The 13,819-nt window shown below is 41.6% G+C and overlaps 2 protein-coding genes across 3 annotated transcripts in view; both read right to left on the bottom strand.

Moving 5' to 3' along the window:
- Positions 1 to 11,332, bottom strand: part of LOC128412873 (beta/gamma crystallin domain-containing protein 3-like) — a 37,117-nt gene extending 25,785 nt beyond the window's left edge. The window contains exons 1-5 of one of the 2 annotated variants that reach the window (XM_053386373.1): positions 8,261 to 11,332; positions 5,723 to 5,770; positions 4,234 to 4,343; positions 1,324 to 1,468; positions 505 to 638 (exon numbers count right to left, since the gene is read on the bottom strand). In XM_053386373.1, the coding sequence (XP_053242348.1) occupies positions 505 to 638; positions 1,324 to 1,468; positions 4,234 to 4,343; positions 5,723 to 5,770; positions 8,261 to 10,888 (3,065 nt within the window). In that variant the 5' untranslated portion in view covers positions 10,889 to 11,332. The remainder of the gene's footprint in view (positions 1 to 504; positions 639 to 1,323; positions 1,469 to 4,233; positions 4,344 to 5,722; positions 5,771 to 8,260) is intronic. The other variant, XM_053386374.1, reaches the window with a different exon arrangement.
- LOC128412330 (very large A-kinase anchor protein-like) overlaps positions 10,941 to 13,819 on the bottom strand; it is a 33,702-nt gene continuing 30,823 nt past the window's right edge. Inside the window, exons 4-5 of the mRNA XM_053385237.1 lie at positions 11,110 to 13,040; positions 10,941 to 10,951 (exon numbers count right to left, since the gene is read on the bottom strand). Of these exons, the coding sequence (XP_053241212.1) occupies positions 10,941 to 10,951; positions 11,110 to 13,040 (1,942 nt within the window). The remainder of the gene's footprint in view (positions 10,952 to 11,109; positions 13,041 to 13,819) is intronic.

Raw genomic sequence — 13,819 nt, 5'->3', positions numbered from 1 at the left:
AGTAGCAGCTGTCAAGAGCGGCAATGACTAAGTTAAAAAAACAAATGCAAAAAAATGATGGGAAGAACATTTCAGAATGCTTAGTTGAATATTGTGGCACATTGTATGCTATATGAAGATTGGGTGCAGCCATAGTTGTACTGAATACAGGAAAATTTTTGCAAACAGAATTAATTTTAGCCAAATCTGTTTATTTTACACTGATGGCAACAGAAATTGTCTTTGGAAAAGCAGTTATTTTGAAAACAGGACAATGTCTGTTTGGGTGCAAGCCCCTGTTAAATTAAAATGTAATCTAAATTTATGAGGGTTTTTTCCCCTAGAGAGTATAAGCAAAATAATAACCTATGCTATAAATTGGAAATTACTGCCGCTTTCTGAAACAACCCATTATTTTGTTTCTTCGTTTCGCCTTAGAAACAGCCAGCAACTGTTGATTGCTGACATTTTACATGTTTTTATAGGTTCACAAACTGATGTATATATAATGGAACCTGCACTCACACTCCTGCTTTCACAAAAAGAGTATGTGGTTTGACTTCCAGTTCTTCTAAATTAGCAACTGCACTCTGGATGCAGACAGGAACATGATCTGTGCTATCTTGTGGGTAAAGCTCAATCTCAGGAACACTGCAATCCTGCAGAACACATCAGATAACAAAAACAAACATGACTGTATGAGCTGTGCATCCCTTGACTGTATTTATTTACATCCCATAAAACATGGTTCCATGAAAAGGGCTTCAAACAGGAGGTTAAGAATGGTACACAGCAGAGAGGAGTACTGACAATGGTGGGGCACCATTGTTGCTTCAGTGCCCTGAGCTACGTCCAGGTTATTTTTTAAAGAGCTGTTGGATATGACTGTGCTGAGAATAAGCACTATAAAATACCAGCTTTCACGAAAGCAACTGCATTAGCAGATGCCTGACATGGGCAATATGGAAAGGGAAGTCTAAGGTGCAGCATTAAGAAAGATTGAGAAAGGTATCTGAAGTTCTGAGTATTCTCTAAAAGGGATGCCATCTGCACCATACATTCAGAACATGCTTCCCCCCAAAGAATTCTGGGAACTGTACTTTTGTTAAGGTTGCTGGGACCTGTTGCTCTGTGGGGAGTCTCCTAACAACTCTCACCCTCCTTAAAACAAAATACATTCCCCAGTATTCTTTGGTGGAAAGCCATGACTTTAAGCGCATGGTGTGGATGTGAATTAAACCAAAATAAAGGAATTAACAGATGGTGGTGGACGGGAGCAGAGAGGAGTGAAATGGACTCTACTGTCATTGCCAGTAGAATCTGTTTCTCACAATGAGCACTCACCTTCACTACTTGTCTGATTGAACCAACTCTGAAGTTCTTTTGATGTTTTTCACTGTGAGGATTCAATAGATCATGCAGCATCTCCTCTCCTTCTTCTAGAACATATTTCTCACCCAGGAATCCTGGTTTCTCATACATAATCCAGCTATATTAATAAAATAAGCACAACACTGTAAACATGCTACCAAGAGGTAGCTAACATAGCACCACTACTAGTAAGAAGCCATGGTTAATTTTATTACAAATTGTACTATTTCTTTACCATATATAGTTGTACCTTGGAAGTCGAACGGAATCCGTTCCGGAAGTCTGTTCGACTTCCAAAACGTTCGGAAACCAAAGCATGGCTTCTGAGTGGCTGCAAGAAGCTCCTGCATCCAATCAGAAGCCGCAGAAGCCCCATCGGACATTCGACTTCCAAAAATAGTTTGCAAACAGTCACTTCTGGGTTTGCGGCGTTCGGGAGCCAAAAACGTTCAATAACTAAGCTGTTCAAAAACCAAAGTATGACTGTATGCTGGAACACATACACACACAGAACAACAGTGGCCAGCAGGGTGGCACAGGCAGAGCAGGGTGGCTCACCAGCCTTCCCAACGGTGAATGCGTCTGCCAGTTCCTGAGAGGGGGAAGAGTGAGACAGGGGAAGCTCTGTGCAGTGTAGATGCACTGGCAGGAACCTTGCATTGCATCCCTGCGACACCCCTCTCCCCCTCTCAGGATCCAGCAGCAAAACTCTGTTGGGGGGGTAGGTGAGCAAAGTCCTGCCAACCACTACTGACTTGGAGGCTACTTTATAAACTGAGCTTTATAAATCGTCATCTGAAATTTGTGCAATTAGAAATCCTTCTGGAGATGGTACAAACTATTTATAACATGGTTTGCAAGTAATATACATTAGCAAAGTGCTTGTCATCATGAGGGGTGGACGTCTATAAATAGACACAGTCTCCAAAGTCTGATAAAATGCAGGGGAAACATTCAACATTAAAAGTTTCCAAATGGTGCACGGCCCTGGAGTGGGATTGCTTGTCACTACTGATGCCACAGGAAATATCCAAGATGTTTCCATAATGCTCATGAGTTTCATGTAGCACTCCAAGTCACATTTTTTCCAGGAGCTATCTTTACCAAACAAACACTACTTTAGGGGAAGATGTGGATCCTCCCCAGTCCCCAAACAACTACTGTTTAACAAAGTGATAATATGGGGAAGGATTTAATGCTCTGTTCTTTAACAACTCCACTAAGAAATCTCAATGCAATGATGCTATGTAAAGGAAGTATGTCTTTCATTTTAATTTCAATTTCATTATTAGTATAAAATAACACATTCAGTATCACAAATTCAGTTTTACAAATGGAAAGAACACAGGAAGTTGCCTAATATTGAATTGGACCACTTGTCTTTCTAATTCAATATTATTTACTAAGTATTATTATTCACAGAGTATTGTTTATTGGCAGCAGCAACCCAGGGTTACAGACAGGGTATTCCTAGGATTTAATCTGGAACTTCTTGCATGCAAAGCATACACTCTATCACTGAGCTATGGCCCTTATTTTATAGTTTATACCTTTTAAAGAATATTTATATGATTTATAACTTTGGAAAATATGCCTTACTTTGGCATAAACCAATAAAAATGTTGTTTGTGTTGTTGATTTTTTAGTCTAATGTACTTGGTTAATTTCATCATTATGTGTATCAATACAATTCAGCTTCATATTCAGCAATATTAAGAACAGATACTGTTTTCCAAAGCTTAGGAAGATATAGTCTTGTAGCTATAATCATGTAAGATGGGTTGGGAACTTTTTTCAGACTGTGGGCCACATTACTTCAGTGGAAAGCTTTCAGAGCCCACATCCCTGCAGTGGGTGGGGCCAGACAGACATTTTTTAGTAAAAGTAAAAATAAAATAAAATAGAGGAACCAATATGGGTGTCTTACAAGTAATCATTTCTATTGCTTAGTAAACTTACAAAATCATCAAAAATGGAAATAAATACACATTTCTTTATGACGCTTCCAACACTTGTTATTCAGTATACTATTTCTTTTATTATGTTTCAAAGGTGTACCTGGATACAGTCATACCTCGGGTTACAGACGCTTCAGGTTGCACGTTTTTGGGTTGCGCACCACGCCGAACCTGGAAGTACCGGAACGGGTTACTTCCGGGGTTTTGGCACATGTGCAGAAGCACTAAATCGCACTTTGCGCATGAGCACCGAATTGCGACCCGCGCATGCGCTGCGGGTTGCGAACATGCCTCCCACACAGATCACGTTCGCAACCCGAGCGACCACTGTACCTTAAACCATTTTCCTGCACATGAACCCACTACAATTTTTTTTCAAAATTCCCAAATATATTCACATGCCTCAAATATGATGTTCTATAACTTAGCATACACTTGTTTACTTTATCTTCTTTGCAATAGAAATGTAACAGTATTTTATACAGTTCACATAAGACATATTTTTAAATTTCAGATTAACATTTTTCAAAAACCGAGCATTCAAAACTGAACATTCCCTTAAATTAGGGAAACTTGCGGCCCTCCAAATATTGCTGGACTGTAACTCCCATTATCCCTGGCTATGGGCATGTGGCTGGTGTGTGGGAGCTGGAAATCAACAATATATGGAGGGCCACAGGTTGACTATCCCCGCCTTAACTGATAAATTTGTATTTTTATTTATTTCTCTATCAAATCCACAAAACTGTAATTATTCAAGCAATGGAAAAACAGCAAGTGTTCATTAAAATATTAATTTCATTATAAGATGACAATTAACTACAATATATGTTAACTTTTGCACACTTCAGGAACCTGATTTAGCTTCACTAAAATCAGGTACATAAATAACAGCCACTTCACCCATAAAGTGCATGTTCCTTACCATCCTCTGACAACTCTGATCAGTGCTTCTTTTGAAAAAACCCAGGCTGTAGCATCTAGCACATCATGGTAAATTTCAATTGTGTTGCCGTGAACATCACAAATAACCATCTGAAATGACATGCGATGGTGTTAAGGAAACACTAGCAAATTCAGTTTCCCATATATAACAAATATTCTGCTTGTTGTGTTTAGCTTTATAAAGGCTTTAAGGTCTTTGTCATGTTTACGTCATGGGACTTGCTTCAAAGTATATAGGACTGCGGTCTAAACCAAATCAAAAAATCAAACAGGTCATCCACAAATCAATTACACTAGTATATTATCACTGGTTTAAATGGAGCAAAATCGGTGAAAGTTGGATTATACTTTTCATATTAAATTAACTAATCAAAGTTTTTATTAGTTGTTTGCTCTAGCCAACAACTACATTCAAGGAAAAAGTAGAATCTAGCAGCCAATCATCTTAATTACATCCAAGGAAAATGCAGAATCTGTCTACCTAACTACCTACCTACCTAATCTATCTATCTACTTTCCATTGCTTCACTCAAATGTACCGTATTTTTCGCCCCATAGGACGCACTTTTCCCCCTCCAAAAATGAAGGGGAAATGTGTGTGCATCCTATGGGGTGAATGCAGGCTTTCGCTGAAGCCTGGAGAGCGAGAGGCATTGGTGCGCACCGACCCCTCTCGCTCTCCAGGCTTCAGGAAGCTATCCGCAAGCCTTGCAAGCCTGGCGGGAGGTCCCGCCGAGCGTGTGAGGCTTGGGGCGGCAGCCTGCCGCCCGAAGCACGCGGAGCCCTCCGGAGGGCTCCCCGTGCTTCGGGTGAGTGTCTGCAAGCCTTGCGCGCCCGGCGGGAGGTCCCGCCGAGCGCGTGAGGCTTGGGGCGGCAGCCTGCCGCCCGAAGCACGCGGAGCCCTCCGGAGGGCTCCCCGTGCTTCAGGCGAGTGTCTGCAAGCCTTGCGCGCCCGGCGGGAGGTCCCGCCGAGCGCGTGAGGCTTTGGGCGGCAGCCTGTCGCCCGAAGCACACGGAGCCCTCCGGAGGGCTCCCCGTGCTTCGGGCGAGTGTCTGCAAGCCTTGCACGCCTGGCAGGAGGTCCCGCCGAGCGCGTGAGGCTTGGGGTGGCAGCCTGTCGCCCGAAGCACGGGGAGCCCTCCGGAGGGCTCCCCGTGCTTTGGGCGAGTGTTCGCAAGCCTTGCGTGCCCGGCGGGAGGTCCCGCCGGGCGCGCAAGACTTGGGGCGGCAGCCTGCAGCCCGAAGCATGCGGAGCCCTCCGGAGGGTGCCCCGTGCTTCGGGCAGGTGTGCTCAAGACTTGGGGCGGCAGCCGCGGCTGGGGGGGGGAATATTTTTTTTTTATTCATTCCCCCCCCCAAAAAACGAGGTGCGTCCTATGGGCCGGTGCGCCCTATAGGACGAAAAATACGGTACATGGCAAAACAGACAATATCTCATACTTGCTTATACGGTGAAAAGTCATACTCACTTTCCCTGGTCTTTGATTGCATTTGAGTCCTTCCCTGCCAACAGGACACTGAAAGTGAAATGAGGAAATAATTATTTAAGTGCTATAATGAACCAACAATAGATATTTTAAGCAGTATGACTTTAAGGTAGGGATAGCTATCCTCATGGCTTCCAAATGCTGCGGGACTCTAATGGTGTGTAATAACTACTGGCCAGTTACAAATACCCTTTTTCAGGGTTAGGTAGTGCCGAGGACAGTGGCAGAGCAACTGCAAGTGGTCCTAGATGACACTGATTATCTGGATCCACAGCAATTGGTTTTAGAAGTTAATCACCCTTGGCTGACTCAAGGATTACGTTTACTGAGAGAGGGTGAGGGGGAGTGTGACCCTGTTGCTCTTACTCTCAGTGGCTTTTGATACTACAGTGGTACCTCTGGTTGTGAACGCTTCTGGTTATGCAAGCTTCGGGTTACGAGCTCCGCTAACCTGGAAGTAGTTGCTCCTGGTTGCGAACTTTGCCCCAGGATGTGAGCGGGAGGCGCCATTAGCAATAGCGCACCTCAGGATAAGAATGGTTTCAGCTTAAGAACAGACCTTCCAAACAAATTAGGTTCGTAACCAGAGGTACCACTGTATTGACCATTGTATCTTCCTGGATAAGTATCAGAGGCCCTATGTTACATTGGTTCTATTCATAACTGTGCAATCGACTCCAGAGAGTAGATTTAGGAACATGTTCCTTGGCCCCCTTGGACTTGCTCTATGGGGTTACATCTATGGATGACACACAGATCTATTTCTCCACAGCATTTAATCAGGTGTGTGGCTGTGCTAGCCAGTGGAAGAATGCAAGATTAGACTGGATGAGTTTGACTCCTGGGAAGGTAAAGCCTCTGGGGGTATGTGGCTCCTGTGTTTGTAAGATACGACAACTGCCTGTTCCATATGGGTTTGCACTCCCTCTGAAGGAGCAGGTACATAGCTTAGAGTACAGCTTTGTCCTTAGAGGCAAAAGTGTCCTCTGTAGATTAGAGTGCCTTTTACCAGGTTTATACGGTATGCCAGCTATGCCTGTATTTGGAATACAGAATAAGCCAACCACTGTAATCACTGATAGCCTTGATACTTCAATGCGCTCTGGTCCAGATGCTACAGCTACTGCACAATGCAGCAGACACACTGCTGAAGAGGGCAAATAATCAATGGCATGTGAACGCTTTGCTAAAACACCTGCACTGGATACCCATATGTTACAAGGGTCGTCAAGTCCAACTGCTAGTACCCAGTAGGTGGATGTGGGGCAACTGTCTTTGCATTTTCTGTTAAATTAAATAGTAATATTTTTCATTAGTGGTGAAAATCAGTACTGACAAGCTAGCGTGGAAACTTATTACAAGTGTTTTAAAATACAAGATTGGTATATCAAATAAAAACCTGGTCATAAAGCTTTCAGCACAAACATGGGTGATGCCCTAAGAAAGAATGAACTTTTGAGCCATCATTAAAAATGGTCATAAAGGTGTCTGGAGCTAATGTTGATTAAACATTTGTAAGTCTATGATTCCTGACCTGTGTGGCTGTTTATGTTAATACAAAACACTCTCCTCATATTATTCAATGGAAGATGAGGGGTCCTCATCGTCTTTGGTGCAGTACACATGGAAACATAAACATATGTGCCAATATATTCTTACCCTTATTTTAAGATTTGTGCATGAAGTTTCCTTCCCTCACCCTACCTCACCTTGCTGGGGAAGAACAGGCAAGAAAAAGATGAGCGTTCTACTTCGCATTTCTGCTAAGTGAAATTCATCGCTGAAGGAGCGTCTCCACCCCCATCATTCTGCCCGGACGCTGAGGTCCAGCGCTGAGGGCCTTCTGGCGGTTCCCTCATTGCGAGAAGCAAAACTACAGGGAACCAGGCAGAGGGCCTTCTCGGTAGTGGCACCCACCCTGTGGAACGCCCTTCCAGCAGATGTCAAAGCGATAAACAACTACCTGACATTCAGAAGACATCTTAAGGCAGCCCTATTCAGGGAAGTTTTTAACGTGTGATATTTTACTGTATTTTTGGTTTCTATGGAAGCCGCCCAGAGTGGCTGGGGAGGCCCAGCCAGATGGGCGGGGTATAAATAAATTATCATCATCATCATCATCATCATATTTTTTTTCCACCTGGCTAGTGTACTGTGATCCCCTCTACACTGGGTGAACTGAAAGAATATAATTTTCCACACTATGTCTGTAAACTGCCCCCAGACAACAGCCCATGAATATAAGAAATCCTCTCTCTCCACAATGTGTTTATCCCAAAGATTAGTGTTTATGCCTATTGCCTCGGCTTAATTATTACATGAACATAACCTCAACAATAACTGTGTTAGTAACAAAACCAAAACTGAAATTTTCTGGCACAATTAAAACTGAACACTCTCACACAAATACATGCAACAGGATACTCTAAATGTATGTGTGTATGTACACCTACAACCCCACCCCACTATGCTCATTTAATAGTTTCGTTACACATATAAAATTAATGAAAAGCACCTTACCACTTGAAAAGCTGCAGGTTTTTGCAAGCCACTACTTTCAGGCTGCTGATCCTTTGGCACCAAAACACTCCTAAATCGAGTTCCCTTCTCGCTAGAATAAGTTCTTGAACTCTGCAGACTTTCATAGTATATACTCTTTGAAGAAGAACTTTTGTCACGATCAGATTTTTGTAAAAGCTGAGCTGAAGGCATTGAACTTAAAGATAAGGTCTCTTCTGCGTTAAGTGCCTCCTTAGAAAGAAAATGTGAGTATCTCCTCTCATGAATGTTTTCTGGGACTGCTGTACATGAGCTGTTTGGCCCCTGACTGGAAAGATATGCTTCTTTTTCATCCTCTAGTTTGTTTTCTTCACAAATATTCTCTTCCTCTTCTTCATTACACTCGCTGCTAGATCTTAACCGTTCAGACACTGACTGAAGAAGTGATAAGACTGACAAGGCCTGGTTGGCTCTTTCAACAGGATTACCTTCTGGTGAGCCATCAGCGGACAGCAAGTCTTCTTGAGAACTGTCATCTTCATATATAGGAGACAAAGAGAAAGGGTAAACACTGAATCGCTTTGCTTCCACTGTCACGAATGCTTCTGAAGAAAGATTGTTTAATTGGTTGCTTTGTTCACAAGGGTGGACAGACTCAAGTTTGCCTTTTACAGTTTCACACATAAGAAAATGTTGATTATTATCCAGGGATTGGTCAGGAAGGGATGATAAGGGATGATCTGGTTCTTCTGTTGAAAATAAATAGCTTTCATCTTGAAGAGCACCTTCATACAAAATGGTGAAAGAACTGCTGTCCAACTCTTCTGGTGGTGAAGAAGCAAATAACTTGGGGGATTTCTCTTCATTTCCACAATCATCATCAACATCCAGATAATATTCCTTGAGCACTGTTAAACCTGTCTCAACGACTGCTTCTTCCTTAATGGAAAAATCTGAGTTCAAGCCAATCTTTGCTGAGCTGTTCATTACAGGCCGTTCAGACATACTGAACTGGGTGCCAAATTTATAAGCATTCTGTGGCACTGTGTAAGCTTTCGTCATTTTACCACAGACCTTTTCACTTTCTATTTCATAATATTTTTCACATGGTTCCTCTCTTACAACTTCTGCAGAGTCACCCTCTTTAAAAACATATTCAGGCAGATTCTTCCCTAGATTATTTCCAAGTGAATCTAAAGGTCCAAATGGTGGCAAATGCACTTCATCCATTACAGTATCTTCATTTATTGAATATGAGGAATATTCAGATTCATCATCAATTGTCCACTTTGTTTCCTCACCGGCATCTGTCATGCACATAGGGCAATTGGTATGTTTACTGTTTTTGCCATTGACTATAGGAGGGCTGCATTCTATTGTAGCTGTGGGATCAGACCAGTCATTTTCATTTTTCTGTTCTCCACCTGTTATTTCTTTGTGGTCGTCTTTAATATTAATATACAAAGATGCTGAGGAGTTTGCTACTTTACCTTCACTGATTATATTGCATACTGAAGTTCCATATATTGGACTTAAATTTAAAGGATCTTCAGTTATTTTGGGAAGTTTAGCTGTTAATTCAGTATCAGTAGTAAGCTTCTTTGATGCTTCAGTGTTGGACTTAAGGGCTGAATTTTGAAGAATGCCATTGCTCAGATGGTCCTCATGCTGATTATATGTCACTTTTCGTATGGCTGCATTAATAACATCATCAATTATTTCTTTTGCTTTTAGTGCTATTGAACTATGTAGGTCAATTTTATCTGTAATGTCAAATGGTATTTTTTCATCTTTAATATTTGTGCCAAGTGTGTCTTTTGCTTTAACTTCAGAAAGCTTTCTGATACAACCCTCATTAAAATGCTTTAATGATGAATTCCTTGACTGCATTTCTTTTGATTCTGACAGCGTTTTTCTATTTTTCTGATCTTTTTGAAGGCTGAGCCCTAATAAATTGTCCTTAATGTCATTAGTCTGGCAGACGCCAGCTGCTTGCTTTGATCTTATTTCTTCTATGGCTAAACGCAGAACTACATCAACTATTTCATCAGCCTTTTTGAGCAAAACAGTTAAGTCTTGGGATTTAATTTGTACTTGCCTTCCTGTTTCAACATCATTCAGTGCTTCTTCGGAAAACTGGCTGCTTGATTCTGTAAACAAAGTTGTAATTGCTTGATCACCCATTTCAAAGGTGTTTGAATTAGCAGCAGCAGCAGCAGCAGCAGCAAGGTAGTGAAGATTTAGCTGGCCTGAAGTTCTTTGCTCCTCTTTTCTCTGCTGTGTAGTGAAAGACATTCCTAGTACAATCTTTACAGGTTCTGTAGCTTCCACATCACAGACAACTGGGGACAAGAATGGGACTGGGTACTCTGCTTCTGACACTGATTTAGAGTGTAGACTATTTGGTTTATATTTAGGTGAAACCTTGACCTTCTTTTCTTCAGAATCAATAGGAAGAGAATGATTCTTGTCTAAAACAAAATCTGATGTTTCACAGGCAGGAGAACTAAGCTTTGAGCTATCTTTAAAACAAGTAATGGGTGACACAGGCTTGAAAGTATATAAATTTTCAAATGTAGAAACAGGAAGATCCTCTTTTGCCAGGTTAGATCTAGAGTCTAGCAAGCAAGACGCAGACATATCCTTCATTTCTTCAGAGCGCAGTAAAATATCACTTCTACTATCAGCAATTTCAGCAGTGTCAAAGGTAATCTTAGTTTCAGGAATGCTTTCAGATTCCAGAAAAGTACCAGGAACTTGACCTGCACGCCCAGATTCAGCAGCAATAAGAAGGCTCCCAGGTCCACAGTTCTCTGACTTTGAGATAACTTGGTTATTTTCACATGTAGAGGCAGAACAACATATTTTACCATTGATAGTCCCCACAGAATCACTTAGAGACTGGTTAGTGCAATCCTGTTTATCAGCCAAAGAACACAAAGCCCCCAACAAACTGTGATCTTCAGAATTAAGGACAGGTTTAGACACATCGTCCAAAATGATTTTGCTATCTCCAGAGATGAAAGAGTTACCGACCAAGACACATAACGGAGAAGGAAATGATAAATAACTATTTTCTTCTGATTTCACAACAGGAGGTAGACCTATTGAGATGTCCTCTTCAGTTTCATAAGCCATTTTTGATTCAGTTTGATTTTTTATTTCATCAACTAATGGATCATTTTTTTGTGCAGATATCACAACTTCTGCAGTTTTAAGAAGTGATGGAATAGGTTTGGCCACTGTAGTAGTGCCTGTGTTGCTTTTAAGTTCTGAGTTCTCTAATTTGATGGGCTTGGTTTTGTCTTCAGCGAGAGGAAGAGGACTATGTAAACCAGCCAATGCTTCGATCAGAGTTTCATCCTCAACATTCTCAGAAATATGGCAGTTGTCATCTTTAGCCTTAAGGATAAGAGGGGCACCATCCATAGTGCCCACAGCCTCCTCAGTGCTGGTATCACCTGTTTCTAAGGCAGCTGATGCCACCCGAGACACCACATTTTCATATTCAGCAGCTAACAAAGATGTGTTGGCATGGTTTACCTCAGTTGCGTTAGGAGAAGCACCTGTCATTCTAACATGGTCAAATTGTGTCACAGGCGCATACAAATTATCATTGGTAAAATTATTAGTTCCATTCTCAGACGTCATGGGGAAGTTATGATTGTTTTGTACATCTGTAAGTACCACAGACTCAGTGGCCTCTTCACACTTTAGATCGCTTTTGCCAAATATATCTATGTTTTGAACCATTTCTTTGGATTGGACTGAAGCAAGCATACCGACTCCTGCTGATATATCACTTTTTTTGCAATTTGTATCCTGCAACACCAACTGCAATTCTTCTCCAACTTTTTGTTCGTGGAGAGGTAAGTGCTCATCTGGTGAAATGATCTGCATATTTTTCTCCTTCTGCTCTGTCACTTTTTGGTGTGATTCTTCAGTTTCACTTTCTACCCTGCTAATTGCCTGCCCCCTACCTATAATACTATTCAAATGCAATGTTTGGTTCTCTGCTTTTAGTTTGAATTGATCCTCAGTCCAACTATTGCAGGGACCTTTGTTTTCTAGCAACTGTTGCTCATTATCACCTACGTCTACTTTGGGGTGTGAAAAAAACTCCTCTTGCATTGTCTCTTTTGTTTCTGTGTTAGAAAAAGCGCAAAACTGCATTCCTTTTTGAAAGCCAACAGTGGTAGCATTGATTGACTGAATCTCCATTTGTATTTCCCCTAACACCTCCTCCTTATTTTCAAGCAATCTGTTATTTTCTGAACTCATACTAACAGCATCTCTATTCTGGCAACTGAAATTGGCTTTCTTTTGCAACAGTGTTGGCTCCAACAGAAGGTTCCTATTAAGTTCTGGTGTGCTGGAAACTGCTGTATGTTTCACAGAAACCAGTTCCTCAATGCAATTTTTGATTGTTTCCATTTCTGTCAACGAGGTAATTTTGTTCTTCAGTTCTTTGTGCTCACAATTGCCCAAGACATCCAGAGAATTTCCCCCCAAATCTATTTCTGCCAAAAATACGTTTGCTTGTGAATCCTTTGTGTCATCGTTAGTCTTAGGTCCCGAGTTTGTTTTCAATGAAGATTCTGTCTTTGTTGTAGTAGTTTCTGAGTCTGGAAGGCTTACAGTCCTATTTTCTTTGTTTTTGGCTGTAGTGCTATTAATGCTGGTTGAGGTTTGTTTTTCTTGCTCCAATTCCGCTTGTTTCTTAAGCAATTGCTTAATTCTTGCAGAACCTCGATATGTTGCATAAGTAACTGCAGGTGCACCCAGTTCACATTCTGTTTTCCTGGAACAGAAGAAATATCATTATTGGAACATTAGCAAAAGCTCCTAGGCATACTCAGCTGTATAAAATGAAATTTTAAACAGACACAGAGAGATTAGTACAATAGGCACTGGTCTCTTTTATTTCAAAAATGTAAAGCAATGTTTCTACTTTAGAAGAGTCTTGCTGGATCAGACCTAGGCCAGCGCCCTGTTCTCACAGGGGCCAACCAGATGCTTATGGGAAACCCACAAACAGGACAAACGTGCAATAGCTCTCTCCCACTTATGGCCCCTTGCAACTGGTATTGCCTCTGATACTGAAGGAATTATAGCCATCATGATTAATAGTTATTTCCCCCCACCCCCCACCTAAATACTCAAATGTATAATATCTAGGTATGCCATTACAGGTGTAATTAGTGGAGATTTTTAAATAGCTATTGACTCATAGTACCACTGAGGAGAAGGCTTTGTGGGTCATCATGTCTAACCCCTGGCAGAAACATGTATGTAAAGCTATTTTTGTCAAATAATTGTGTCCTAACTCCGGTGATCTGCACCCTTGGATGAGGTTTGCAAATGAAAGTAGTTCATTTTATCCACTTTTTGTTTCAGATTATAAAATGATCAACAGAATCCTCAAAAGTACCATTTGTCTGTCTCTTTCTGAAAACGTTCATGTTACCCTAATTGCTTGTCAGGGCTGGGGCACCTGTGGCTCTCTGGAAGTTGGACTACAACCTCCAACATTCCTGACTATTGGCCATACTGGCTGGGGCTGATGGGAGCTGGAGTCCA

Source organism: Podarcis raffonei, chromosome 4 (assembly GCF_027172205.1).
Source record: "Podarcis raffonei isolate rPodRaf1 chromosome 4, rPodRaf1.pri, whole genome shotgun sequence".
Lineage (NCBI taxonomy): Eukaryota > Metazoa > Chordata > Lepidosauria > Squamata > Lacertidae > Podarcis > Podarcis raffonei.
The sequence above is the reverse complement of the archived record's forward strand: the minus strand, read 5'-3'. Positions and strand labels throughout refer to the sequence as shown.